The sequence below is a fragment of the Lagenorhynchus albirostris genome, chromosome 4 (genome assembly GCF_949774975.1).
Source record: "Lagenorhynchus albirostris chromosome 4, mLagAlb1.1, whole genome shotgun sequence".
NCBI lineage: Eukaryota > Metazoa > Chordata > Mammalia > Artiodactyla > Delphinidae > Lagenorhynchus > Lagenorhynchus albirostris.
Window position 1 is genome coordinate 144651212 of NC_083098.1, and position 27831 is coordinate 144679042.

The 27831-nt window shown below is 56.2% G+C and overlaps 1 protein-coding gene across 1 annotated transcript in view; it reads left to right on the forward strand.

Annotated features, from left to right (window-relative positions):
- The window catches only part of SORCS2 (sortilin related VPS10 domain containing receptor 2), a 477363-nt gene that overhangs the window by 385538 nt on the left and 63994 nt on the right, over window positions 1–27831 (forward strand). Inside the window, exons 4-8 of the mRNA XM_060147451.1 lie at window positions 1313–1477; window positions 11842–11915; window positions 16021–16085; window positions 19760–19878; window positions 22539–22628. Of these exons, the coding sequence (XP_060003434.1) occupies window positions 1313–1477; window positions 11842–11915; window positions 16021–16085; window positions 19760–19878; window positions 22539–22628 (513 nt within the window). The remainder of the gene's footprint in view (window positions 1–1312; window positions 1478–11841; window positions 11916–16020; window positions 16086–19759; window positions 19879–22538; window positions 22629–27831) is intronic.

A 27831-nucleotide genomic window follows, 5' to 3' on the forward strand; every position in this document is an offset into this window, starting at 1 on the left:
CTCCACGACCCGCCGTTTTCTGGGGACAGAAGGCTTTCGTGCTGGAGGAGATGAATGACCGCCCCTGGGGAGCTCATTAGGTTTCCCTGGAAAGAAAGAACACACTGGGTTATCATTTGTTCACACGAGACAGGAGTTTTGTGCAGTTCATTGATTGGTGCTCTCTGTGTTTAATTGTCTTCTAGAGCAGTGTCGGAGGTTGAGGAAGGCCATCCTGGGGGGGGCATCTCATTGCCCCACGCCCTCCCGGGGAAAGCCACCCATTTTGTGGACAAGGAAACTGAGGCACAGAGGGTGTTTGGGCACAGAGACATGGATTTGAACTGAGTTATCTGGAGATGGAGTGTGTGCTCCCAGCCCCCTACTCCACCAGCACACATGGTTCACTCACTCATCCCCATTCCCTCATTCATTCATCTGACTGCTGGAGTGCCCAGGCCCTGCAGGCGTGGGCTGGGGAGGGGGTCAGTAGTGACCTCCACAGACATGGCCCCTGGCCCAACAGGGCCTCAGTCCCTGGCGAGGAGGCCGCTTCCATGAAATGGGGTGAACGTGTGAGGGGCAAGTCCTGGGTCCCCAGCAGCCTTGTGGCAGGAGCTCAGCCCAGCCTGGGCTGAGGAAGGCCCACCCCAGGGTGGGGCTGTGGCCCATGCTGAGCATGGCCAGGGTGCAAGTGGAGGCTGGGAGGGAGGCCGGTCCAGGAAGGGCCTGGGGACCCTGATGGGGGGTTGGTGTCTGCTTGGGGCTCCCAGGAGCCATGAAGTTTCTACAAGGCCCACGTGTAGGAGACCCCTGGCTTCCTGCGTGGGGAACGGACCTTCTGATGATGCTGGCGGTGGGAGCCGGGGCCACAGCGCTGGAGGTGAACCACACGGCCCCTGGCACTGTCGCAGCCCACCCGGCTGGTCGACCTTCTCTGGCACCAGGGACACAGGCGCTCTCGCGTGTGCCTCCAGCCCTGTCATTCCACCAAGTGACCGCAGGGCGAGGCAGCCTCCCAGATGGCCCCTGCCTCCTGGTGTACTTGACAGTAAGCCCTCCCCACTGTAGAGCTGTCGGCCGGGCAGGCCAGTGTGCTGGGGCGGCCGTACCGAAGTACCACAGGTGAGGCTGCGAACCACAGGAATCTGTCGTCTCGGTTCTGGAGGCCGGAAATCCGAAGCCGGGTGTCGGCAGCGCTGGTCCCCTCTCGGGGCTGCGGGGAACCCATTCCAGGCCCCCTCCCGGCTTCTGGCAGCTCCAGCAGCCCTTGGCTTGCGGGCGCATCGCCTGATCTCCACGGGGAGGCCTCACGCCCCGCTGTGTGTTTCAGATCATCCTCGTGAGCTCCGCTCTCAGCGACCGGGACCAGAGCCTCTTCCTTAGCACGGACGAGGGCGCCACCTTCCAGAAGCAGCTCATCCCCTTCTCCGTGGAAACGTTCATCTTCCACCCCCGGGTAGAGGACAAGGTGCTGGCCTACACCCGGGAGGGCAAGGTAAGCAGGCCTGGAGCCTTTCCGTCACATGGGGCCCGGGACCCACATCATCCCCTTCTCCCCTGGGCCGTGTGGTCGGACGCCACCAGGAGCTCGAGGCTCTGCAGGAGAACCGAGCGGGGGAGGTGAGCTGCGCACTTGGCACAAATGGGCCCGACAGCCGGTCGATAGATAGTGGATGATTACGAGGACGCTTCCACTCTGTCCCCCTCTCTCTGCACTCCAGCCACAGGGCCTTCCTCTACTTCCAGAACATTCCACGCACCCTCCCACGCCAGGCCCTCCCCTCAGCCTGGAGGCCTCTTCCACCACCACCATGAGAGTGAATCGTCCTTCAGACCCCAGAGCAGCGTCCCCTCCTCTGAGGCGCAGAGCAGCAGGGCCCCAGGAACACAGGGCACGTTCACAGGGCGACAGAGGAGAGCGTAATGGGGGGCTCTCTCCAGGGCCAGCGTGGGTGGGCTAGGAGACACCCTGGGGCTGAGCGGGGAGCTTGCTGAGGGCCCGTGGAGGAGGGGCCCCCCTGGCTGTAGGAAAGGCCTGTGTCGGTTTCCTGCGGCCACTGTAAGAAATGACCACAATACAATAGAAATGTATTCTCTCACAGTTTCGGAGACCAAAGGCCCAAAATCAGCTGCGTGGGGCGAACACCAAGGTGTCTGTGGGCCCCCGCTCCCTCTGGAGGCTCTGGGGGGGATCCCTCCCTTGCCTCTCCCAGCCTCTGGAATTCTGTGGCGTGTGGAGGGGTCACTCGGATCTCCTAAGGCAGCGTCTTCAACCCTTCCAGCTGCATCTTCACGTTGCCGCGCGCGTGTGTGCACGCGTGTGTGTGAAAGTTCCCTCCGCCCCACCCGGATGACCCAGGATAATCTTCCCAACTAAACATCTTCACTGAATCACACCCGCAGAGTCTTTATTTTCCTCCATCTGGTCCCACGCACAGGTCCCAGGGCTTATGACGTGGATGTTTTGGGGGGGCATTTTTCAGCCAACCACCTTGCCCAGTAGGAGGCCAGGTCCCCAGAGCCATAAGGAACGGGCAAGGAGGAGGCTGGTCCAGGAGAGGGTCGCTCAGCCCCTAGGAACTGCGGCTGGGCAGTCGGAGAACAGGAGTCATGGTACCCAGCTCTCTCCCCTCCCGCCCTCCGGTCTTCTGCTGGTGCCTCCCGTGGTCTGAATCCCACCAGAAGCCAGAGAGAAGGAGCCTGTGGATGCCGTCTACACAGGGCAAGCCCCCAGGGTTGGACAAAGGTGGAGAAGGCGGAGCCTGGGTCTGGACTAGATGGAAGCTGTCCAGATCGGGCGCTTCCTCGGCAGCCCCCAGGCCTGCTTGGGACCCACTGTGCCACACTCTCCCGGATTCCAGTGCCTCTCTTTCCCAGGATGGTAATTATGTATTTGTGCCACTAGTTAATTATTGTCTGCACCGTACACACACACTTGGGGTCAGCTCTTTGAGGGTAAGGGCTATGCCTGGTTTTTTTTCACCATTTTACCTCAAGTACCTGGCTGAAAATATTGAATGGATGGATGGAAGGATGGTGGATGGATGGAAGGATGGTGGATGGATGGAAGGATGGTGGATGGATGTGTGGATGGATGGATGCATGGGGGGATGGGGATGGATGGATCATGGAGATAGATGGATGAATGAATGAATAAATGAATGAATGAATTTCTACCAACAGGGATCACCCAGGTCAGGGACCTCCACATGGAGGCTCCTGGCTGGCCTGAGCCGTGGCTGTCTACAGGACCTGGCCTCCTCTCTGGTCCTCAGTTTCGTGTATCTGCTTTGACCTGGAATACATCACACCCACTCACACATCACTGGCCAAAGCAAGTCTTGTGCCAAGGTCTGGTCCTTGCAAACCGACTGAATTTCAGGATGTCCCTGAAATCCCCTGGCCTCACAGGCGGCCTCTGCTCTGGGTGCTTTCCTTTGGAGCAGCGTGTGTTCTGGGTATTAATCGTGCTACTTAGCCTTCCATGTGTTTAGACTAAAGCACAGTCACAGAGACTTATTTTCCCACAGAGACTGACTGCATTCCAATTGCTCTTTAATTCATGGGGCCCTGAAACATTAATGGAGCTGAAATCTCAGTTATTTTCTTTGGGTCTTTTCTGTGACTATGAGGAAAGGAAAAAGAGGGAAGAAAGGTTTCACTGTGGTTGTAAAAGGAATGAGGAATTTGAGGACATTAATAACAGTGACAGCAGGGCTGGTTTTTTAGGCATTATGGTTTCAGCAGGATGGTTGGTCGGACAACACTGACTTTGACGCCAACAGACCTGGTGTGATAGGTAGGCGTCTGCTGCTATAATGCTGAGTAACACACAGCCCCAAACCTCAGTGGCCACAACAGCAAGCATTCTTTCTTATTCTTGCATCTGCGAGTCAGCGGGGGTCCTGCCGGGCTCGCTTGGGACTGACTAGACAGGCGTGCCTCCTGGCAGGTTTCAGGTCTCTCGCTCTGGAACCAGCGGTTACTTGCAGACATGCCGTTCTCATGATGGAGGGCAGAGGCTCCGAGGGGCAGCCGAAACCGCATGAGAACCTCCGTGTGTCCGCTTTGACCTGGAAAACATCACATCCTTTCCCGCTGGGCAAAGCAAGTCATATGCCAAACCCAGAGTCCACAGGCTGGACCTAAATGTCTCGCTCACAAGGACTTGCAGATTTTTACAAAAGCAAACGCTCTCTTCTATTCCCTCCCCTTCCTTTTCCTCCCAGATGCCTACCCCTTCCTCTAGCAAAGACTGTCCTTCCGCCCCTCAGACTGCCCTGTCTCCCTACTTCTAGTTCCCTCCTTTACTGTGTCATTAGAATTTGGGGTGCTCTGAGGCTACCTTATTTGGAGCCTGGACAGCTTCCTTGGGTGAGAGCTGAATGCAGTGGGTTTTTTCTTTCAAGGTTCAGCAAATTGCATCAGGTTCCTGGGATCGAAAGGATGTGAGAGCTGGGCAATCCCTCCCCACGCCAGCTCGCTGGGGACCCCTGGCACGAAACTGACCAGCCTGTTCCCCTCTGCTCAGACCTCAGACCTGCTCACAGGCAGAGCCCGGGGCACTTACCTCTAAAACATCAATGGACCCACTCATGTTTTATTCTGCTTCCCATCGAGAACTTCCTCTGCTTCCCAGCACTGTGAGAAATTGGCCTGAGCCTGAGACTGCCTTCCAGAAACTTAGTAGAGGAGACAAGACACCTTGGATGGCCAATCAGGGAAGCCTTCCTGGAGGAGGGGGGTTGAACAGGGGCTTAGAGAATGAGTCAGGATGTAAGTTTACTTTTTAATACAACTTCAGAACCACAAAGATGATCGCACAAGAAAAGAAAGAAAAATGAACCCCTGCAATCCTCCAGCCCAAATGAAGCCGCGTTTGCGTTTATATAGGCTGAAAAGGAGGAGGAGTGCTATCAAGGGGGTGGGGTGGGGCGGGCAAGAGCTCTCTTAAGAAGGGATGAGTCTTGGGCTTCCCTGGTGGCGCAGTGGTTAAGAATCCGCCTGCCAATGCAGGGGACACGGGTTCCAGCCCTGATCCGGGAAGATCCCACATGCCACGGAGCAACTAAGCCCGTGCGCCACAACTACTGAAGCCTGCACGCCTAGAGCCCGTGCTTGGCAGCAGGAGAAGCCACCGCGATGGGAAGCCCGCACAGCACAACCAAGAGTAGCCCCCGCTCGCCACAACTAGAGAAAACCTGTGCGCAGCAACGAAGACCCAAGGCAGCCAAAAGTACAATAAATGTTTAAGAATAGATAAATTAATTTAAAAATAACTTTTAAAAAAAAGGGACGAGGAGAGGGTGCCGTCATCATGAGAACAGCTGTGTGCGCAGTGAGAACCTCACAGCTCAGAGTGTGTTCCTTTTTGCTCGGACTGTTGTGTTCGACAAGGCTCAGGGCAGGAAAGAGAACTCACTCTGGGTATTTTAAGCAGAAAAAGGATTTAGCGTGAGGCGTTGGGTGCTCTCTAAACTGTTGGGAGGGCTAGAGGTGCGGCTTCAGGCCAGACTCCCAAGGATCCTCCCAGAAGCCTGTGAAGCTGGACCAGCAGGGGAAGCTGGGGGATTGGGAGCTCCACTGGGGTCACCAAGGTCAAGAACATGCAGCTGAGGCCGGAGTCCAGGCATCTGAAATCACCGCTGCTGCAGCCCACACTGCCTGGGAATGTCCACAAAGACAGATTTGTCCAGCTGCTGCCTCCACCACATCTGCCCCTCCACCCCACAGAGCTGGAAGACAGATTCCGACCACAAGCCCATGAACTTGCTGGCCAGGAAAACAGAGTTACTGTATGAGCCAGCAATCCCACTCCTGGGCGTAAATCCAGAGAAAACTGTTATTCGAAAGATACATACACCCTCTATGTTCATAGCAGCACTATTCACAATAGCCAAGACATGGAAGCAACTTAAATGTCCATCGACAGATGAATGGATAAAGATGATGTGGTACATATATACAATAGGATGGAATATTACTCAGCCATAAAAAAGAATAAAAGAATGCCATTTGGGCTTCCCTGGTGGTGCAGTGGTTGAGAATCTGCCTGCTAATGCAGGGGACATGGGTTCAAGCCCTGGTCTGGGTAGATCCCACATGCCGTGGAGCAACTAGGCCCGTGAGCCACAACTACTGAGCCTGCGCGTCTGGAGCCTGTGCTCCGTAACAAGAGAGGCCGCGATAGTGAGAGGCCCGCGCACCGCGATGAAGAGTGGCCCCCGCTTGCCACAACTAGAGAAAGCCCTCGCACGGAAACGAAGACCCAACACAGCCAAAAATATATAAATAAACAAATGTGGGGTTTAAAAAAAAAAAAAAGAATGCCATTTGCAGCAACATGCATGGACCTGGAGATTATCATACTAAGTGAAGTAAGTCAGACAGAGAAAGACATATACCATGTGACATCACTTATGTGTGGAATCTAAAAAAAAAATAGGTACAAATAAACTTATTTACAAAACAGAAACAGAGCCACAGACATAGAAAACAAACCTATGGATATGTTAGGAGGCTGAGATTAACATATACACACTACTGTATATAAAATAGATAAACAACAAGGCCCTACTGTATGGCACAGGGAACTCTACTCGATATTTTGTAATAATATTTTGTAATCTATTCCCTTATAAGGGAAAAGGGTCTGAAAAAGAATACATATATACATATATACATATGCATATATATAAAACTGAATCACTGTGCTGTACACCTGAAACTAACACAACATTGTACATCAACTGTACTTCAATATAATAAAATAAAATAAATGGCCCAAGGCAGCAGGAAACTGCCTCCATGGCCCCTTCCAAACCTCGCATGCACGTGTCTATCTGACCCAGAATTCTAGCTGCAAGGGAGTCTGAGCAATGTTGGATCTCAGCTTTTCAGCCTTTGCAGTATGCCCAGGTGCCCTACAGCAAGGGAAGGAAGGATGCTGAGTTCCAACCATCATACCCAACCTACCACTGAAAGCCGGGTGGAATTGCAATGCTTCTAATAATTGTGTGAGGCCTGATGGCACACATGTCTATGAATGGAAAGAACCTTCCCTCTGACTTCACCCTCCTCCTTTCCCTTTATTTCTCCCTTGTTCTCACTTCTGATCGTTTTACCTTTGCATCAGATCAGAATATCTTCTGATCATTTTATTTTTCTTAGAGGAGTGGTCTAGAGGAAGTCGACCCTTCCCCAGGACATTGCTGTGTGGGTTTTAGCTGCAGTAACTAGGATGTCCCTGATGTGTTTATTTGCCGGTGTTTGTCCTTTATTCAGCAGAAATGTTCTATTTTTGCAGCAGTTGGTTGTGTGTTATGTAATCACCTCCCATGAGAGCAAATTGGAAAGGCTTCATGAAGTTCTGGGGCAGATGTCATAAATGCAAGTGCGTCGGTGGTGATGGCAATGATAACGCCATCCGTTAATCCGGAGGTTACGTAATCCTGAGACTGATGGCCTCAGACTCCTTTTTATTCACTTATTGCCTGAGCATATGAGCTGTGCTCTCCCGATTTGCAGATGAGTAAAGTGAGACTGTCCTGAGAGGAAGGAGTCGGCCGGGGGGTGGGAGAGGGGAAGAGGGGTGTTCCAGGCAGAGGGAACCACATGTGCGAAGGCCTAGAGGCAAGAGAGAGAAAAAAGGTGGGTCAGCAAACAGCAGGTGCTCAGCAAACAGCAAGTCGGCCTCCAGGTGCTGGGCCTCAGTCTGTGCACACGTGAGAAAACAACAAGAGTTGAGTACAGCAGGAGCCTGGGGCTTGAGGGATTTGGGGAGGGGACACCAGCTCTAAGTAGCCAGGGTTCGGGGAGCCCTGGAGGGGTAGCTGGGGGCAGTGGCTGGCACCGAGTGGAAGACAGACTGAGATGCAGACTCTCAGCCTCTTTGAGTAAGAAAATCTCGCAGCCTGAGTGTTTTCTCCCTGCAGATGAGAGCAGAGGAGAGGAGCTTAACAAGGAAAACTCCCAAGTTTAAGAAAAAGGGACACAACTGTTATGCAGTTGTCACCAGGTCACAAAGTGTCAGTCAGACAACTATTCAGAGTGACTCTCTTTCTAGAGGCTCTCGGTGATTTTTATGGATGGGGACAGCCATCCTGAAGTGGGGCGTCTTCTCACAAGACCCCGAGGTTAGGAGATGACCTGTTCAAGGAGGAATCACTCACGCAGGGGCCGGTCTGTAATCCCGCAGCTGCGGGGACGACGGAGAGAACGTTTTCCTGAAATTTCTCTCCTAGGCAGTTGGGGAATCTGTAGTTTTCTGGGCTGCTGTTGGCAAGGGGGAAAGGCGATTCGGACACCCCAGAGTGACAGTGTGGGCAGGAGCGGGACTGAACAGGATTGCGGGGCCAAGAGGGAGTGTTACACTCACATCCGCAGTCTCCGTCTCGCCCTGGGCAGTTCTGTCTAGGAGGACGGTGGGCACGACGCTCGGTCCGGGGGCGTCAGAGCCCCAGTTCAGCGCATGCCTTGCCTGCGTGAAGTCCTGACACGTGGGACCCACTTGAACCCTCCTGACCTCCTGAAGGAGGATGTCACCCACGTTACAGCTGAGAAAAGCCGAGGTTCACCTGGGTGACTCCAGGAAGGGAGGGCAGGGATCTGAGCCCAGGTGTGCTGGCCCCAAGCTTGGGAGACAGGGGCCTGGGTTTCCGTGTTGCCGTTGGGGACTGCCCAGCCATTCTGGAGAGGGAGGAGGAGGCCAGGCCTCCTCCAGCAGGAGAAGGGCCACTCCCCATCCCATTAGCCTCCCAAATAGAGCAGACAGAGGGCCACCACGTGAGCAGAGCTGCCACCACCTGCTTAACTCTTCCCTGACTCCCCACGCCTGAGAGGTGAAGTCACAGCTCTGCCCCGTCCTCAGCACCTGGCTGTGCGCCTCACTTTTGCACAGACTGAGGCCCAGCACCTGGAGGCCGACTTGCTGTTTGCTGAGCACCTGCTGTTTGCTGAGCACCTCCCACCCCCCTACCTCCTGCTCCCAGGCCTGTGCTCGGGAACTCCCTCCCCCTGGAAGGGCCTCTGCCCTCCTCTGCCTGCAGACATCCCCACGACCCTGATGATGCGCTCACGCCAGGCAACAGGCGGTGTCCAGGGAGGAACAAGGAGCCTGCAGATGGCTCGCGGAGGGACCCTAACCCAGGGAGTTGGTCACAAAGGCATCGGAAGGGCAACAGGCGCAGAACAAGATGACGGTTTACCCCCAGAACAGAGGCTGCAGACATCCCCGCCACCCCCGGGCTGGAGCGGAGGGGAGGGGTATGTGGGGGCCAGGATCCCACATGCGCGCGCGCATGTGTGTACATGTGTGTATGCATGCTCCAGCCCCATGGGGCCAGGACCCAACAGGCACCGGCTCCCTGCCTACCACCAGGCTCCAGTGAGGACTGGGGGGTTCAAGGGGCTCGTGTGTGTGCGTGTGTGTCTGTGGGTGCGTGCACGTGTAGCTGTGTCTCTGTGTTTGTGTGCATGTGTGTAAGCACGTGCATGTCTGTGTCTGGGGGCCGGGTGGCACGTGCGCTTGTGCGTCTCCCTGTGTATATATGCTTGAGTGTGTGAGCTTGTGTGTATACGTGTATCTGTGCACATGTGGGCTTCTGTGTGTCTGTCTCCGTGTGTGCATGTCTGTGAGTACACGTATGCATTGTAGGGGTGCTCGCACACGTGTTTCTGTGTGAGCTGTCCCAGGGCCCTGGACACCATCCTCCCTCCTGCTCCCCCAGCGTCTGGCAAGTGTCTGTGCTCAGGGACAATCCTTTGCCTTCGGGTCTGTCGTTTCTCCTCCTGGACCACGAGCTTTGCAGACGCCGGGCCGGGTGTGGCTCAGCCCCGGAGCTCTGGGCCGGGGAGCCTGTGCTGTACTTGGCTTCTCTTGGCCTCCAGGGCGTGGAGATGCATCTGGGGAAGCACCAGGGCTGTGATGGGGAAGCTCACACCTATCACGGCCACCTCTTGCACGTCACACTGGCTCCCAGGGCCTTGGTTTGAGAAATGCAGCTATTGAGGGGCTTCCCTGGCGGCGCCGTGGTTAAGAATCGACCTGCCAATGCAGGAGACACAGGATCGAGCCCTGGTCCGGGAAGATCCCACATGCCGCGGAGCAACTAAGCCCGTGCGCCACAACTACTGAGCCCGCGTGCCACAACTACTGAGCCCACGTGCCTGGAGCCCGTGCTCCACCAAGAGAAGCCACCGCAGTGAGAAGCCCACGCACCTCAACAAAGAGTAGCCCCTGCTCGTGGCAACTAGAGAAAGCCCACGTGCAACAACAAACACCCAACACAGCCAAAAATAAATTTTTATAAATTTATAAATTTATAAAAAAAAAGAAAAGAAAAGAAATGGAGCTATTGAGTCCCAGTGGAGGTTGGTGCAGGATGGAGCGGGTGCTCCAGTGTGGGTACTCCTCCCCCTGCCCTGTCCTGTGATCCCCAGAGAGCTGTCCCCTCCCTCCCCTTCAGGTCTTGCCCTGTGGCCCCTGCAGGCGTTTCCCAAGCCCAGTCTGCTCGTGCAAGGCTCTGTCCCCACCCGAGGTCCCCAGGTCAGAGCCCTAGACGCCGCCTCCCCCTTCCCTCCTCCCAGGACCTGTTCAGCTCTCTAAACAGGTCCCTTCCGGAGCCCTTTCCTCCTCCCCATGAGCCTGCAGCCCAGGGCCGGACCGAGGCCTGGCCTCCCTGGGGCCTCCCTGCCTCTGCCCCACGGCAGCTGGCCTCAGCCCTCCTGAGAGCCTCATCTTGTCCAGCGGCCTGGAGGTCTCAGGCAGGGCTGGCTGTGTACTTCACAGGGTCCAGTGCAAAATGAGAACCGTTTAACAATTGGGACAAACCCTTTCTTCCATGGTCTCTTTCCAGCTGTCATGGTGTCTTTATGAGCTACTAATGTCATACTCCCTGTGCACAGGGACACAGGCAGGGTGGACACAGATCTCCCAGGCTCCCAGGGCCTCAGGACTCAGCGCACGGCCACCCAAACTTGACCCTCCCCAGGCCCAGGCGCCCCCCCACCCCGGGTGGAAGGCAGCAGCGGCCCTGGAGGCGCTGGCAGAGCCACGGGAACCCGGGCTCCGAGCCCCACACCAGCTCATTGCTCCATCCGGCTCTGCTCACAGATCTCGAGTTCAGAGATAAAACTATTAGGTCTTTCGGGCTTCCCTGGTGGCGCGGTGGTTGAGAGTCCGCCTGCCAATGCAGGAGACGCGGGTTCGTGCCCCGGTCCGGAAGGATCCCACATGCCGCGGAGCGGCTGGGCCCGTGAGCCATGGCCGCTGAGCCTGCGCATCCGGAGCCTGTGCTCCGCAACGGGAGAGGCCACAACAGTGAGAGGCCCGCGTACGGCAAAAAAAAAAAAAAAAAAAAATTAGGTCCTTCAAGTTAGCGACCGCAGAGCATTAAACCCCAAGCACAGGCCCTGGGCTACCATAGTGGTCAAGGCCCCAACCAGGCTTCAGACGTCTCTGCTGTGTCCTGAACTGACCGTCTCACCTTTCCTGCTCCCTCCTCCAGGGCGCCCTCCCTCCGCCCCACATGCATAAAGGACATTCAGGTCCCTCCTGGGTGCCTGCATTCAGACACACCTCCTCCAGGGACCTCTGCCCCTGTCTCTGGGCTCCTACCAGCCAGCCTGGGGTCGAGACTGGCCCTTTATGGAGCCCCCGTGCCTGACCTTCCGCCTCTCGGGGGCTGGTCTGTACCCACCTGGAGCACAGGGCCTGCCCCCAACAGGTCCTCGCCAGGTGGGACAGGACCGGCCAGCCTCCGCCGGGGCAGTCATCACCCAGGGGTGATGCAGCTCTCAGAAGAGGCTCACTCCTCATGTCACGACCGAACTTTTCTCTCTCCTCCTTCTGCCCTAAAGCTCTACGTATCGTCTGACCTGGGGAAGAAGTGGACTCTTCTGCAGGAGCGAGTGACCAAAGACCATGTGTTCTGGTGAGCATGCCCCCGCCAGGACCCGGTGAGCCCCGGCGAGGCCAAGTCAGCCCCCTCGGCCCCCAGCTCAGGTCCCCCACCTTCTCTTCTCCGCCCCAGCCCTGCCCTCCTCATCCCAGGGGGGCCTCCGGGGCGTCCTCTCTCCTCTGCTGGGGCAGTGTAGGAAAGGGTTGAGAGCTGGGGCTTGGCGTCGCTCAGGCCACGCGCGCACCCACGAACCAGCTGTGCAGTTTCGCACACGTGAATCTCCCTCTCTGGGCCTCCAATTCCCCCGTAGTAGGGAGAGGCACTAATGCACATAGAGCTGGCCCAGTGCCCGACACACAGCAGGCCTACTGTCCCCCTCACCACGGAACCCCCTCCCCCCTGCCCCTGCCTCTCCTGTCCTGGTCCCGACTCAGCCCCCGCTGACGGCCCGGCGGTGCAGCCTTCCCTGCCCCATGGCTTGCTCGGCCTCTGCCGGTCTTGGACCCTCACTCCTGCCCCAGCCGGTGCCCGGGCCCCCTCCGTGTTGGTGTCATCTCTTGGGAGCCACTCAACCATCGATTTGCGTGGAGCTCTAGTTTCACTGCCCCAGCGAAAGGCTCCGGTGCTCAGGAAACGCCTGGATAAGCGAGTGAGGCCGGCGAGGATGAGACATGGACGAGGTCCAGGGCTTCTGCAGAGGGAGCAGAAGCCAAAGGCGGGGCTCAGAGCCCGCACTGGCGCCCCTGACCCGGCTGCCACCCACCCCCCCCACCGCCTAAACTACCTCTGGAGATGCATGCAGTGACACACGTGCTCTTTCCACCAAATTGCGTTTTCCTGAGTGTGCAAATGACACACACTCACGTCCTCTCCTTTCTCATCTCATTTGGGCTGCACACGTACGGCCAGGCCTCCCAGCCAGGCGCAGCCCTGCGTCCCCAGGACAAACACCGTGGGAAGAGCTTCCCGTCCCGTCCTGTTCCGTCTGCGTCTTCATGCTAATCAGGGCCAGGAACTAGTTTGCAGATTCAGGGCCACAGGCTGAAGGGAAGCTTCGGTCTCGCCTCTGGAACAACGGCCTGGGGGTGTGCCTTCCGCGGTGAGGGCTCCCTCCACGTGGCCGCCCTCGAGAGGTCCCGGGTCCTTCCTCGGAAACTGGAGCGCGGCATCAATCCCAGGCCCTGTCATTCTTGTCAACTGTTAGCCCGCAGGGGCTCAAGGAGGTGGGGAGGGGGGCCGGGAGGCGGGGTTTCTGAGCAGGGCGGCCTGGAAAGTTGGCAGATCAGGATTCGGGGGACTGGCGGGGAGCGGTTCTGCCAGTGTGTCCAGTCCCAGGGAGACCCCTGGGGCCACAGAGAGAAACAGCCCGCAGACCCTGAAACCTAGGTTGGTGCTCATTCAGACACGCTGGCATCACGGGCAAATCAAATTATGTCTTCCCTCAGGTTTCTCAAATTGCTGCAAGTCGTCATGCGAGAGGGATAATCACGCCAGACACTTGTCTGCTCGGGGCCCGGGAGTCTCCCTGGGAACGTGGTGACAGCACAGGGACGGCGCCTCTTGTAAACAGTGAATAATGCTGTTTTGACAGCACTTCCAAGGCGCGCTCTGTTCTTGAACTGACAGCAGGAATCGCCGAAGCCCCGTGTTGTGTCTGAGACTCAGACCCTTAATGTCTTGAGAAGCTTAAACAAATGAGCTCCTTAGACTGGCCTCGTGGGGCCGTGGCCGGGGGTTGGGAGACCTACTACGTTCTGGGCCCACGAATGCCCTGACGCGTCGCCTCCCTGCTAGTCTCTCAACGGCACTGGGACAAAATTATAAGGGCCGCCCAGCAGCATCACGCTGTGAACACTGACTGCACCGGGCACCAGACCTCGGGTCCCCGTGCATCCTCTTATGAGATCCACACAGCGGCACCCAACTGTCTTCCCCTGAGGTTACAGAGGGGGAACGGCGGCCCAGAGGGGCCAGGGCACTTGTCCTAGGCCATGGGCCATGGCTGCCTCTGTCCGTAGCCAGTGACCTTGCCCTTGGCCCCTCTGCCGGGCAGTCTGGCCGCCTGCACTTCCCCAGGCGTTTCCAATTCTTCCTCCCGCCTCGAACCCAACCTCACCCGTAAAGCCTCAGCCTTCCACTTCCATGAGCTCCAGTGCCTGCCCAGGTGTGAGGCAAGTGGCGGTCCTTCTGTCCTGAAGGGAGGTGAGGGGGAGACAGAGTTCACCCCACAACAGCCCTGGTGGCGGTGTCTCAGAGGGTTGACCAGAACTGTCTGCATCAGAGCTTCCCTCAGCATCAGGAGTAGCAACCCACTCCCCGTGCTTTGTCGAGCCTGCGTGGCCACAGGTCTTCCCGTGTGAGTGCTGTTTCTAAACAATAGACCAAGGGCCTTCCCCAAATACTATCTTCGGGGACCTTGACAAACAAGAAGGCCCAGGGCTCAATGCGTGTCCTTTCCCCCGGGGAGCCAGGCTTCATCTGAGGGTGTAAATACAGTTTCACGTGGTCTTCAAAACCCGTGACCAAGGGTTTCTGGGGCAGGGACCTCAGGCCCACTGTGTTCCCTGCCTGGTGCAGGGCCTGGTGTGGGCGTGCTGGGAAGTGGCAGGGGAGAGGCTCCGATGGGGAGTGAGAGACAGAGGGAATGAGAGAGTGAGTGAGTGGATGAGTGACAGGCCGAGTGTCATGACCCCATTTACAGATGATGGCTGGTCAAACTAAAATTCCATCTGCCCAGCTGAGGACCGGTCAGTGCTCCTGGTAAAGGGAACAATGTCTCTCTTTATTCAGAAAAGAGAGGAAAATGTCAGGCAGGAGACCTCCTTCCAAGGAGCGTACAAATGGTTTATTCACAAAACCTAAATCAACACTTCACCTTGCGATGAAGAGACTCTGTGGAAAGCCAGAGTGATTGACGCTGACACCCACGTTTGAAACATCACAGACTGCACATCCCGCCACGGGGGGCATCGTGGGTTTCCCCTGTCCACCTGGGACCACCTGGCCCCTGGAGGAGGGGAAGCAAACAGGCACCCTGGTGCCAAGCCCGTTAGGAATCGGGTTGAGAGCTGAGAGAGGCCAGCTCCGGGGGCTGTCAGTGGTGGGGACTGAGCAGTCAGTGGCAGGGACATCTCATTGGCCTGTCCTGGGTGCTGAGCGGCCGTGGGAAGTGACCTCTGCATCAGACTCTCAGTTTGTCTTTGGCAAAGTCAATGTGCTGCCTCAGGTTACTGTCCATGGGAGGGGCGGCTTGGCGGATGGAGTTTAATAGTCAGACCGGCTGGAATGTACGTTGTAACAAGTGTGATCAGCTCCCCACACCCATGACGCCCCGGGTTTCCTTGCTCCGGAGATGGCTGAGGTAGCTAGAAGGTTCTAGAGGGAGCTGACATACAGAACATGGCAGGAGATGACAGTCCAGTTGATACCTGGAACCGGAAAATCTGGGAAACCCTGGACCACATCACATCATCCGCTGAGAAACCTGCGCTTCACCTCCTGGGTGCCAGGCCCTGTGCTGGGCTGGGGGGGGGGGCGGTCAGCGCCGTCCCCAGCTCCCCTGGAGGATGCAGCCCAGTCCCTGCCCCCCCAGGGTGTGTCTTCGTCCCGTTCTTCTCGGGCCTTGTTGAATGCTCCGTCGTGGGCAGCCACGGTCCCCCTGTGCTCCATGCACTGCCCGAACCCCTAGAGCAGTGTGGTCAAGGGAGGGGCCCGTGGCTGAGAGCAGAGCCTTCCCAAGGATGTACTGTGAAGGGGGCACGAAGGGGAGCAGGGACAAGGGAGAAGGACCCTGGTGTGAATCCGGGTTTGCGCCCTCAGGGGAGTTGTTCTGATCACTAACACACATGCACACGCGCATACACACACCTACGCGCATACACACACCTACGCGCACGGATGTGAAAATCTCTAAACTACTCTAAATGGAAGAATGCCCAGCAAACCCTGGGCCCTGCAAGGCAGAGGCCGGGGCTCCATCGGCCTCCCAGGAGCAGGTGGGCTCTCGGGGAGGACTGTGTCCTCTGAGCCCCAGATCCTGGAGGCCACATGGCTGCCTGGGGCTCAGGGACCACACAGGCCCCGTGAGAAGGGCTTGGGGGCTCCGTTCCCGACGCCAGCCTCAGCCGTTCTTTTCCAGGGCTGTCTCTGGAGTGGACGCTGACCCAGACCTGGTCCACGTGGAGGCCCAGGAGCTCGGAGGAGGTAAGCCGGGAGGGTACAGGAGCCAGGCGCCCCCACGTCTGCTCGCCCCGTGGCTGGCTCGGCTGCCCTCGTCCTTCGTGGCTGGCCCTGCACGGCTGACCTTGCTGTGTTATGATGTGGCATAATTTTAAATGTGCTTGTTTTCCAAGCGGGGATAAACTGAAGTCAAGGAGCTCCACTCCACTGGCAAAGTCTATTGAGAGGACAACTTGCTCTGGCCCCTGAGCATTGAGTGTTTCCCCATCTCTCAGCGCCCACCCTGCCCCCCACCAAGCTTGCTGAGTGCTGAGGTGGGGCAGGGCCTCCAATGGCTCCCCCCGCTCCAGTGGGGCAAGGAGCTTCGTGGCCGATGAGCCCAGGGGCCGCGCATGCTGTGAGAAAGGTCCTCTGTGCTCCTGGAGGAGTGGCACTGACGTCAGAACCATGGAATGTTCTAGAACATCAGAGGCGAGAGGACCTGTAGATTGTGCCTTCATTCAACAAACACTGACTGAGTCCCCTGTGGACCAGGCCCAGGGCTGACCCTGCTGGGGATGCAGCAGGGTCCCCAGCAGGGTCAAGAACAAGACGCAGCCCTGCCCCTTGCCTGGTGGGACGTCCTGGTGGTTTCTCTCGGAGTGGAGACCCGGGCAGGGTCACACTTAACCGACAGTGGGAGCTGACAAGTGCAAACAGCTGCCCCCTGGCTGGGCCACACCATGTGGAGCGTAGGTTCAGTGGTGCCGGGCACCGGGGTCCTGGCTGGCGACAGAGGCACTGGCGTCAGCTCCCTGCCCGCCACGTGCCAGCCACATGAGCCTGGAAGTGACCCTGCACCTCGGCCTCCTTGTCTGTGAAATGGGCCCCATACGTGGTGCTCAGCCTGGGGACGTCGTGTGTCAACGTGTGGTGGGTCCCTTTACCACGTCCAAAGCCCTCGACCCTTCCCTGGACCAGCCCCCGTCCTGCGGGGACGTCACTGTCGCTTCAGCGTCACTGACCAGGAGCAGAAAGCCCACGGAGGCTCCAGGCTTTGCCCCGAATCACAGGGTCACGGGCCGGTACAGACCACAGCCCCACCATCCTCCACACACAAATCCCAAAGCGTCCAGGCCACGCTCACGGCGACCTGATCCCCAGCAGGGCTCAGCTCAGCAGAGGCGGGTGATGTCTCGTGATCCCACCTCCAGCGAGGAGGAACGCCAGGCCTCCATCCTCAACAAGGGGCGTCGTTTTCACCCAGCGATGATTCCGCGCAGCCCACCTTCCCCAGGGGAGGAGGGACCCTGAGCCTAGCAGCTGTGACGTGCACGTGAAGGGCCCCCAGGACGGAGCAGCGTCCCTCCCCCGTCTCCCCTACCTCCAGCCACCCCAGCCCGGGAGCCCTGTTAGAACCCAGTCCAGCCAAGCTTGGTGGTGCAGCATCCGGGCCTTTAGGACCCGCCCCACCCACCAGCCCCACCTGCCCTCCGGCCAGCCTGAGCTACGGGACCCGCCCCACTCAGCGGCCCCACCTGCCCTCCGGCCAGCCTGAGCTGCGGGCCATTCCCCAAGGTCACCTTACACCTGTCCTCGCCCCTGCGGGAAGGCTGCTCCCCATCTGGCCACCTTGAATGTCTTTCTTGGGCTTCCCACCACCTCCTCTGGGCTGCACAGCACCTGGACTGCCCTGTCACAGCTCTGCACACTCCCCCGGTCCTGGCGCTCCTTGGGGACAGGGCGGGGCCTGATCGATCCACCTCTGTGTCCCCAGCACAGCCACCAAATGAATAAGCACATGGCCAGGTGCCAGTCGCCCTGAGCAGATGCTGGGCCCTTGCGCTAACGTGGCGGGACCCTGCGGCCACAATCCGTGCCGTGGACACGAGGACGCGCACTGCCTGTCACACCACGTTGTCACTGTCGGTCCGTCTGCCTCTCCCCAGAGCTGCAGCTGGTGCCGGTTCATGAGAGCCAAGCGTCCACCTCCCTTCTCAGGCCCGTGGTCAGAAACTTCATCTCGGCAGCTTGAGAATGCCCCCCCACCGGGGTGGGGCGGTGGTTTACACCAGAGAAATTGGCAAGCTCTGGGAATCGGCATTTCTCCCACGGCACAAACCTTCAGCCCCGTGAAAGGGGGTCTTTGTTTGTCTCGTTGGCAGTAGAGCTGGAACAGGGAGGGATGAGTGAACAAATGAATGAATGAATGCATGCATGCATGAATGAGTGGGCAAGTGAGTAAATGAATGAATGAACGGGTGAGTGAGCAGATGGTCCACTTTGAGTCTGGCCTGGGCTCAACTCCACGGCGTGCCCAGCCAGGCCAGCCCACGACAAGAAATTCAGTGTTGACCACAGGGACTGACCAGGCCATTCAGAGGGGAGATGGAAGGGGTGCAGGAGGGGCCGTGGCACAGCGGTGGCTGACTGCGGTCCCCTAGACGCTCACCTGCTCTTTTGACGTGGGCATTAAAACCCACGTTACCGTGGAGGAGCTGAGACCCATGGGACCCTGCCGGCGAGTTAGGACAGGTCCTCCGGCCCCAAGCCCCACCCCCTGGCACTCTCCATGCTGCCCGGCCACCCAAGGCTGTGGGCAGGACGTGCCCCGAAAGCGCTGACGTCTCTGAGCGCCCTGGCTGGGCTCCATTTGGTCCCCGTGGTTAAATGCCACTCCTGCCCAAAAGCGGTAGAGACGAGCTCCCCCAGGGCACAGGCTCCAGGCCTCTGCGCAAGTCCACTGGGGCCCCCAACCCAGGAAACAGAGGGCTTGACGTAAGAGCAGCGGCTGCCTGGCAAAACAGGGGTTCAACTTGCTTGATCGTAGATATTTCTAAAGGGATGAAAGTGCTTGTCTAAAGTTAAGGGGGAAAGAACCCCTGAGTCCTGCCCACACCCACCTGTTTAAGTTGGAGAGACTCCAGGAGGGTGGGAGGGGTCCCGAGTCGTGATGGGTGCCACGGCCCTGCACTGTCCCTTCCCTGGGTGACCACATGCACCCAGCTTGCCCAGGGAGGCTGGTGGGTGGGAGGTGTGTGTGGGGGGGGTCTCCTGCCCACCATCTCTCCGGATTGCTCCGAGGTCCCTCTCCCAGACAGAGGATACAGGTGGCCACGGATGTACAGGTGCCGTGCCTAACCCTGACCCTAGCCCTAAGCCAGGGGCAGAGGGCACGTGGGACAGAATGTTGATCACGGCAGCGCTCCCCTGCACGGCTTTAGCCTGGGGTCAGCAAACGCTTCCCGTCAAGGCCAGCTAGTAAACGGTTTAGCCTGGCTGGCCGTGTGGTCTCCGCTGCCAGTGACTGCCGTTGTATGGTGAAGGCGCCGTGGGTGACGCGTAGACCAGCAGGCACTGCTGTGCTCCAGTGAAACTTCCTCTAGGAAGAGCTGGAGGCAGTCCGGGTGGCCCTGAGGTAGACGAGTCTCCTAACCTGGAAGATGGGACCATCGTTGCATGGTCCTGAGTATTAGAAGGACTCCTCGCAGTAGAGCGCCTGGCACAGAGCTGCCCCCGCTCAGCAGCAGGTGCAATCACAGGGCACACCGATGAACATTCAGACCCACAAACAAAACCGGCGGCAGTGGTATCGGAACGCGGACCGAGCCAAAAAGGTTCAGCACTTAATCACGTCTGAGGCTGTGTCTGACTCCTTCAGCTGGAGTCTGAGTCTTTGAGATTTCATGCAGCGCGTGGCTGGCTCTCATCTCCTGCAGGTTTTCGGTACGTCACCTGCCAGGTCCACAATTGCTCCGAGAAGACGCTGACAGTGCCGTTCGCGGGCCCCATTGACCACAGTTCTCTGACCGTGCAGGACAATTACATCTTCGTTAAGGTGAGCTTCCTGCTGGGGCTCTTGGAAATCGGCAATAGGTGATGTGGAGTATAAGCCACTTGGGGGAAAATGGAATCACTCAAACAGGAAGCAATAAAATGGCTATGTTACTTTCAAGGGCTACTTAATTCAGTTTCCGCTGCCCCTGTGATGGTGGTGGAAGGCACCCCCCCAAACCCATAAGGCCAAAACACAGGGATGCCACCTGCTCCTCCCTTCTGCCCACCAGGAACTTCCCACAGCCCAGGGCCCCCAAGCCCAAACCCGTTTTGTTCCATCTGGTTCCGGTGACTTTGAAATGATATTCAAAGGTGTTGTCTCTGCTCATTTCTCTTGGCCACCAGGCATCAGCTATCCACAGCCCAGGGACCAAGCCCTGCTGCCTGTACACACAGGTACTCAGATCACAGTTGGGACCACCATGTGGTCTGACGGTTCAGACACTCCAGGAAGCAGCTGGTCATACCACTTCTTGATTACTTCCACCAACGAGGAGCTCACTCCTTCTAAAACATCCTACCCCTCTCCTGGATAGCTCAAATCTTTGGAAATGTCATTCCAGTACTGAGACGAAGTGTTTCCTCTACTCTCATCCAGTGACCCCTGCTCTGCCCTCTAGGACCCCATGAGACAAATCCAAAGGCTCCTATGAAGATGGCCCCTTAGGGGCAGCCGCTGGTGTTCTCTCCCCTGAAGGCTCCCCCGTCTCAGGGACATTTCATCACCCCAGGTGCCCTTCTCCACACGCAGAGTGTACCAGGGCCTCCTGAGGATTTGGGGGCTGGAACTGGCAGGGTGTGTCACGGCCCCCATGAGAGCAGGCCAGGCAAGAGGCTTCTGCCACCACCGGCCCTGATTCCCAGCCCCGCCCCCATTCTCCTTCACCCTCTGCTGATGCCCAGCCCCACGGCTTCCCATCCCTTCTGTGTGTTTGCACCCACTGTTCCCTGGGCGTGGACCACTTGTGCCCCCTTCTCCACCTCCTCCCCCAACACTGTCGTGCACCACCTCCTCCAGGAAGCCTCCCCTGACTTCCACCCTACTTCGGGCCCACAGGTTGCCTCTTCGGAGCGCCCCCAGCTCTGTGCATTCCTCCGTCACAGCCAGGCCACACTGTCATCCTTTACTGTTTACCGTAGACCCTGCAGTCCGGTGCGGGTGGGGGCTCCGGGTCTGTCCTCAGCACCGCTGTCTTCCCAGCACCTCCCATTGTGTTTCTGCAAATATCTACCAAGGGTTGGAACAATGACAGCTTTGGCTTCTTTGACAACCGTATCTCACGTTGAGTGTTTTCTAAATGTTGTGATTGCCTGGTCTGCCAGCGCCCCAAGCCTGAGACCCCGGGGGCACCGCTGTGGCTGGGCAGGTTGGGCTGGTCCTTGTGCGGCAGTAGGCACCATGCACCACGGGGCCCCAGGAGGGGGTGCGGGGCTCAGTTAGAGGTGCTGGGAAGGCCTGGCCGAGGGTGGGCCCTGGGAGGGGGCTCGGGGAGGATGGAAGGTGCCGGATCGGGTGCTGTCGGGAAGCGGGGCCACGCTGTAACTGGGCTGCTCAGTGACCTGGTCTAGAAGGAGGGGGCTCAGGAGCCGCCCCCGTGCACTCAGCCTGGACGGCGTGCAGTCATCGCTGGCTGGTCTGTGTCCAGATGTGATAACGGCTGGCTCTCAGCTTTGTCACCGAGGCCTGGTCTGCCGCTGGTGACACTGTCTGTGTCCGACGGGGGAAGGCGCAGCCCGCAGTGCATGCCCGGCCGGGGCCAGAGGTCAGGGGCCACTGTGCCCTGTCCAGCTCCTGGCCCACTCCCTCTCCCGTCACCCGTTTGCCCCCTTGTTCCTCGTCTTCCCTTCTCACCCCCTCCTCCTTGCTGCTGCCCCAAAGAAGCACATGCTGCTCTTTTCCTGGGTCTTCTATTATATCCCATGAGAGACAAGTTACTCCATCTCTGGGCCTCACTTTTCTCATCTTTAAAATGGAAATGATCACAGGTCGTGGAGTTGTTGGTTTTGATACCGATTAGCCGTTTGGGACAGTGCTGGCCACATGACTATCTCAGGAGTGTTGCCTCTCGTTTTGTTTCTCTTGCCTCGTGGTCTGGTGGTCATCTTTTGTGGCTTGAGCTTATCTTTGGCCTGTCTCTTCCTCCACTCAGTGGCTCACCAAGTACGCTCCCTAAGAGGAGTTCTGGGGAACAGAATTTTCTTCACCTTGTCTGTAACTCAGACGTAGGGAAGCCAGGTGCTGAGAGAGCATGGGGAAGGAGGTTAGTTCTAACTGAGGGAGGTGGAGGAAGACTTCCCAGAGGTGGGACATTTGGTGTGGGGCTCTGAAGGATGAATAGGAGTCTGCCCATTTCAGGCAGAGCATGTATAAGCAAAGTAAAAGGGCATTTTCACCAGGATTTGGCTCAACAAGAAACCTAGTCCCGGGCTTCCCTGGTGGCGCAGTGGTTGAGAGTCTGCCTGCCGATGCAGGGGACACGGGTTCGTGCCCCGGTCCGGGAAGATCCCACATGCCACGGAGCAGCTGGGCCTGTGAGCCATGGCCGCTGGGCCTGCGTGTCCGGAGCCTGTGCTCCGCAACGGGAGAGTCCACCACAGTGAGAGGCCCGTGTACTGCAAAAAACTTGTTCCCTAAAAAACTTGTTTTTCCCTTCCTGTTAGGCAACCTCAACAAACCAGACCAAATACTACATCTCTTATCGTCGCAATGAGTTTGTCCCGATGAAGCTGCCGAAGTACGCGTTGCCCAAGGTACGAGTGGGTTCCCCGTTCCGCCGGGCCCTGAGCCGGGTGCTGAGCCTGCCCTGACTCGTGGGGCTGCAGGGCTTTTGCACCTGTGCTTGCTGGTGGCCAGGTCAGGATGGGTAAGAGCAAGCTACTGCCCCCTCCCCCTCCAGCTACTGCCCCTCCCCCTGCACTCCATCCTCACACGTGCCCAGCTTCATTCTGTCTTAGAGCCTCTGCAATGTTCTTCCCTCTGCCTGGTCTTTCTTTTCCCCAGACTTCTGAACATGTGATGTTTCAGACAAATGTCTCTTCCCACTGACCCTCCAGGCTGGTCCAGGCCTCGGTTTCTTGCTCACACTCCACCCTTCTCCTTCCTGACACTCAGGGTGCTGGGAACCCCCTGTTTCCATCCTGCTTTCAACTAGAGTTTCCAGGGCTGGGGGGCCGTTTCTGTTTTATTCACCTCTGCATTCCAGCTGCCTAGCATTGTGCCTGGTAGATAGTAGGTGTTCAATTAATGCTACTTCCTTCCCCTTGCCTGGCCGACAAAGAAGGGGGACGTGGAGGCTGTCCAGACCCTGCCCCTGCCCTGCCTCAGGGTGAACTCCACAGCCCCCTCCCTACCGATATTTTATTCCAACTTTACAAAGGAGGTGATTGATGTTCAGAGGGGCTGAATATCCCGTCTGAGGTCACACAGCTTGTAAGAAACCAAAGCAGGTTTCAAACCGAGGTCCAGGCGAGTCTGAGACCAGCCTTCTGCCGCATCTCCCTCCAGAGGACGGTCTCCATCCCATGTACATAATTCAGAAGCGCAGACTGAAGCAGCCCTTCTCCCCCCCACATACTTATCGAGCATGAAATGTAAGCTAGGAACAGACGCTGCAGCTGTGAGTCAGACACCCCGGTTTCCTGCCCTGGCTGGGTTTTCGGAGGAAACAGGCAGAAAGTCAAGCAGACGACAAATGTGTCAAATAATTGCAAGCTGTGATTTGTACTGAGAAGGAAATGAGAGGCCGAGGCAGACAGTGACGGAGGGTGGGGGAAGCTTCCCTAAAGGGGATGTCTCATCTGAAGCCCAGCGGTTGGGGGAAAGCTGTTCAGGTGTAGGACAGTGCAGGTGCAAAAGCCCTGGGGCAGGAGAGACCTGTCTGGAGGGTGGAGAGGAGGTGAGTGCGCTGGCCCCTGCAGGCCCGGGGGCTGTGGCTTGCTGGAAAGGACTTGGATTCAGGAGCTGCTGCTCGGGACATCGCAGACCCCTCCTGAGCCAGAAATGGGAAAAGTTCCTGAGACTTTTAAAACCTTTTAAAAGCATCTCTTTAGAAAGAGAAAAGGAAGAGGGGGAAAAAATGGAAAGGAAAGGAAAGAAAGAAAAGAAGCAATCTTAATAAAGTCCCTCCAGTGTTGGCCGAGTAAATAAATGAAAAGCTAATGGTTTCATTTATGGCAAGTGCCTTTGGCATCTCTGGAGGGTGGGGGGCCTTTCAGCTTCTGAGAGGCTCTTCCTCTGACACTGGGGGCTGCAGCATCAGCAGCATCCTTTGTCCTAGTGTTGGGGGTGGTGGGCTGAGTGGACCCCTGGGTCTCTCCCTGCTCCCTTCTGGTACTGGGGCCTGGGCAGATGCTGCCCCTTTCCTGGGACGGGGGAGGCTGGACCAGCGGCCAGGCCATTTCTGAGGGTCTTCTGAGGAGACTGCAGCCACAAGTCATGACCTCTGTGACCCTGAGCCCTGGCTGCACCTCCCTGGTCCGTGGCTGAGACAGCAGTGAGTGTTTCTTGGTCTTTGGGGGGAGGTTTGCAGGAAGCACCACTGTGAGTCCCGCTGCAGGCCCTTGACAGCACGTGCTACCTGCTAGCTTCCCGTTTCTGCAGAAATCAGGGGTCACTGAAAAGAGTCGTGAGGCTGTGATGTTACTACTGCCCCCACATCATAAGTGATGACAGAAACAGACATGCCCCTCCTGCCATCCAGTTTCAAGGGATGACCAGGAACCCACTTATGTCGGTGGCATTTGCATTGACACTGTGTGTCCTCGCTCGGGGGTCCTGCCCAGGACCCAGTGACAGGCAGTGGAGGACCATGCACAAATCAGGCTGCTCTCAGGCATCACCCACCCCCACCCCGAGCCCTGCAGGGTCCTCAAGACCACATTTGGTCTTTGCTGAGAGCCTTGCCCATCCAGGGAGCTGGCTACTTCCTCTCCACCAAATTCAGGAGAGCAGCCAGACGCCAGTGTCCCCACCAACAAGGAGAGCTAGCTAATTGAATTCCCTAATCAGATTTGGTCGTTATAAGGTGAATTTGTAACTCCTGCCTGTTTCCTACCCCCAAACCAGCCCCATCGTTTTTTTTTTTTTTCTTTCATTGCCCAAGTAACATCATGGAAACAATAGAAATCAGAGCAGAGGGGAGCTCACCACAGCCTCCCTCCCTCCCTCCCTCCCTCCCGAGCCCTGTTTGGTTTCCCTCCATCCTGGGCCCCAAGCCAAGGCGACACTGCTGTAGCTGTATCATTGCAGACACTCTGTCTACAGCCTGGCTTTCACATGACAATGTCTCAGGAGAATTTTTCCCAAATGATACATGATACCCACCTTAAACGACTGCAAAACTTTCAACTCAGGAGACCGTACCTTGTTCAGCGAAGCCAGACTCCTGTTGTTCAGACATTTGGGTTGTTTCCATATTTCATAATTATAAACAGTTGCTGCCATGAATATATTTGTGCCCACAGGTATTTCTTTTTTTATTTTCTCAAGTCAGTCTAAGAAAAACTTCTGGACAAAGGATATAAATATTTGTGGAGCTTAGTTGCTTTCTAAAAGGGTTCCACCAGCAAAGTTAGAATAGACCAGTTTCAACACAGCTTCACCAAATTTTGTGTTGTATCAATTCTATTTTCCTTGTACTTAAAAAGGTATAAAAGGTACCATTCTGCTGTTTGAATTCACCTATCTCTGAAACCTGTAATGGGTAAACAGTTTTTATTATATTTGCCAGCAGCCTTTGCTTAAATTGTTTACTTGTAGAGATTTAAAAAAAAATTTACTCATGTTCCCTAACAGGAAAAAAAAATAGGCAAAGGCTATAGACAGACAAAAGAGGGGAAAAATCCAAGTAACTATTGATTATATAAAAATATTCATAAGCATAAAGTAAATGCAAATTTACTTTAAAGTAAAAAATAGACTTTTATCTATAATATGTTTACATAAAATAAAATAAAACCCATAAAGTGTAAGAATAAAGGAGGAAGTGACATCAGGGAAGAGGGTGGAGTGGAAAGCACAGGAGTCTGTCTTCTCACTTAGAGAACAATCCGCTGTCAGAATCTGCCTGATGTAATTGTTTTGGAACGCCGGAGTCTATTCAAAGGCTTGTAGCTTCCAGGGGAAGGCTTGCACCATAAATCAAGGTTAATATCCACAGTTTTAGCTCTTCCCAAGGAAGCAGCTACCCATCTCCCACTCCTGCCCCCCCGCCGCGTGGCCGGCAGCTGTGTACGTATTCCTAGAGCAGGCATACAGCTTGCCGGAGCCAGGGTGGGCATAGGACCTTGTCCTTAAATATTGGACCTTGCCCCCCAATATTGGGAGTCTGTGCTCTGATTGTTGATTGTTGCTTCTGATCATGCATGCAGACACCCATGCACACAGCTATTATTGCAGCCACCAGCAGCTGAAGTAGCTTCTAAGGGATTTAAAGGGCCATGTTACCAAGCCAAACTTGGGTCCGCTCGCCCAGGTGCAGAAAAGTCAACCCACTGACACCAGGTTGTGGTGAAGGAAAGTGCGGTGTTTATTGCAGACGCCAAGCAAGGAGTCCAGGGCAGCTAGTGCTCAAAATACCCGAACTCCCTGACAGGTTTCAGGCAAGGTGAGGGAGGGGCATCCCAGGGTGTGTGATCAGCTCGTGCGTAATTCTCGTGATTGATGGTGAGGTAACAGGGCAGGGTGTCATAGGGATTAACGTTATTAATCCTTGGGCACCAGTAGTTCTGGGGCAACATGCTCACGATCAAGTAGTTAACTCCTCCCATTTGGTGGTGGTATTAGCATCTGCAAAACAACTCAGGAAATGTGCATCAGATACTATTACCTATGTCCTTTAGAGAGGAGCGAAAGCAGAGTATATGGAGGAGGGGTCTGTCCCGGGAAGTCCCCACAGGGTCCTGCTCAGTTACAGCCAGAACCTGTTTCCACTGCCACCCCACCTTTATTTTCCTTCCTTTCCTTTTGGGAGCCAACATTTAAGGACTAGGACATTCAAAAGCAACCACACATATGGAGGAATTTAGAAAGTCGTCAAGCATGCCCAGGAAAGAGCTCAGGCTCAGAAAAGACCTAAGGACTCCAGTGTACACCTCAGGCTGATCCCTGGCATGCAGAGAGCCTGCAGCCATAAAATCTAAATAAAAAACTAAAAAAACAGCAAACCCCGAGGAAGGGAGAGAATCTGATTTCCAGAGTTACCACATTATTAGATTCCAACATCCAGTTTTCAATAACAAAGAAACCATAAGGCAAAGAAAGAAAGTACAATCCATTCAAAGGGGAAAATACCAACAGAAGTTGTCTCTGAGAGAGACCAGATGGCAGATCTACTAGACAAAGACTTTAATACAACTGTCTTCAAGATGCTCAGAGAGCTAAAGGAAATGTGGAGAAGGTCAAGAAAACAAAGTACAAACAAATTAGATATATAGGCATACCTCACTCTGTTGTGCCTTGCAGATATTGTATTTTTTTTTTCACAAATTATAAGTTTACGGCCACCCTAGCCCTGCGTGGAGCAAGTCTATTGGTGCCATTTTCCCAACAGCATTTGCTCACTTTGTGTCACAGTTGGTAAATCTCACAATATTTCACATTTTTCATGATTACCATATTTGTTATGGTGAGCTCTGATCAGTGATCTTTGAAGCTACTACTATGATTGTTTGGGGCCAACTTAATTGATAAGTGTCGTGTGTGTTCTGACTGCTCCTCCAACCGACTATTCCCTCATCTCTCTCCCTCTCCTTGGACCTCCTTATTCCCCGAGATACAGCAACATTGACATTAGGCCAATTAGTGCCCTTACAATGGCCTCTAAGTGTCCCAGTGGAAGGAAAAGTCACACTTGTTTCACTTTGTATTAAAACCTAGAAATGATGACGCTTAGGAGGAAGGCTTGTTGAAAGCCAAGACAGGCCAAAAGCTAGACCTCTTGCACCAAACAGCCAG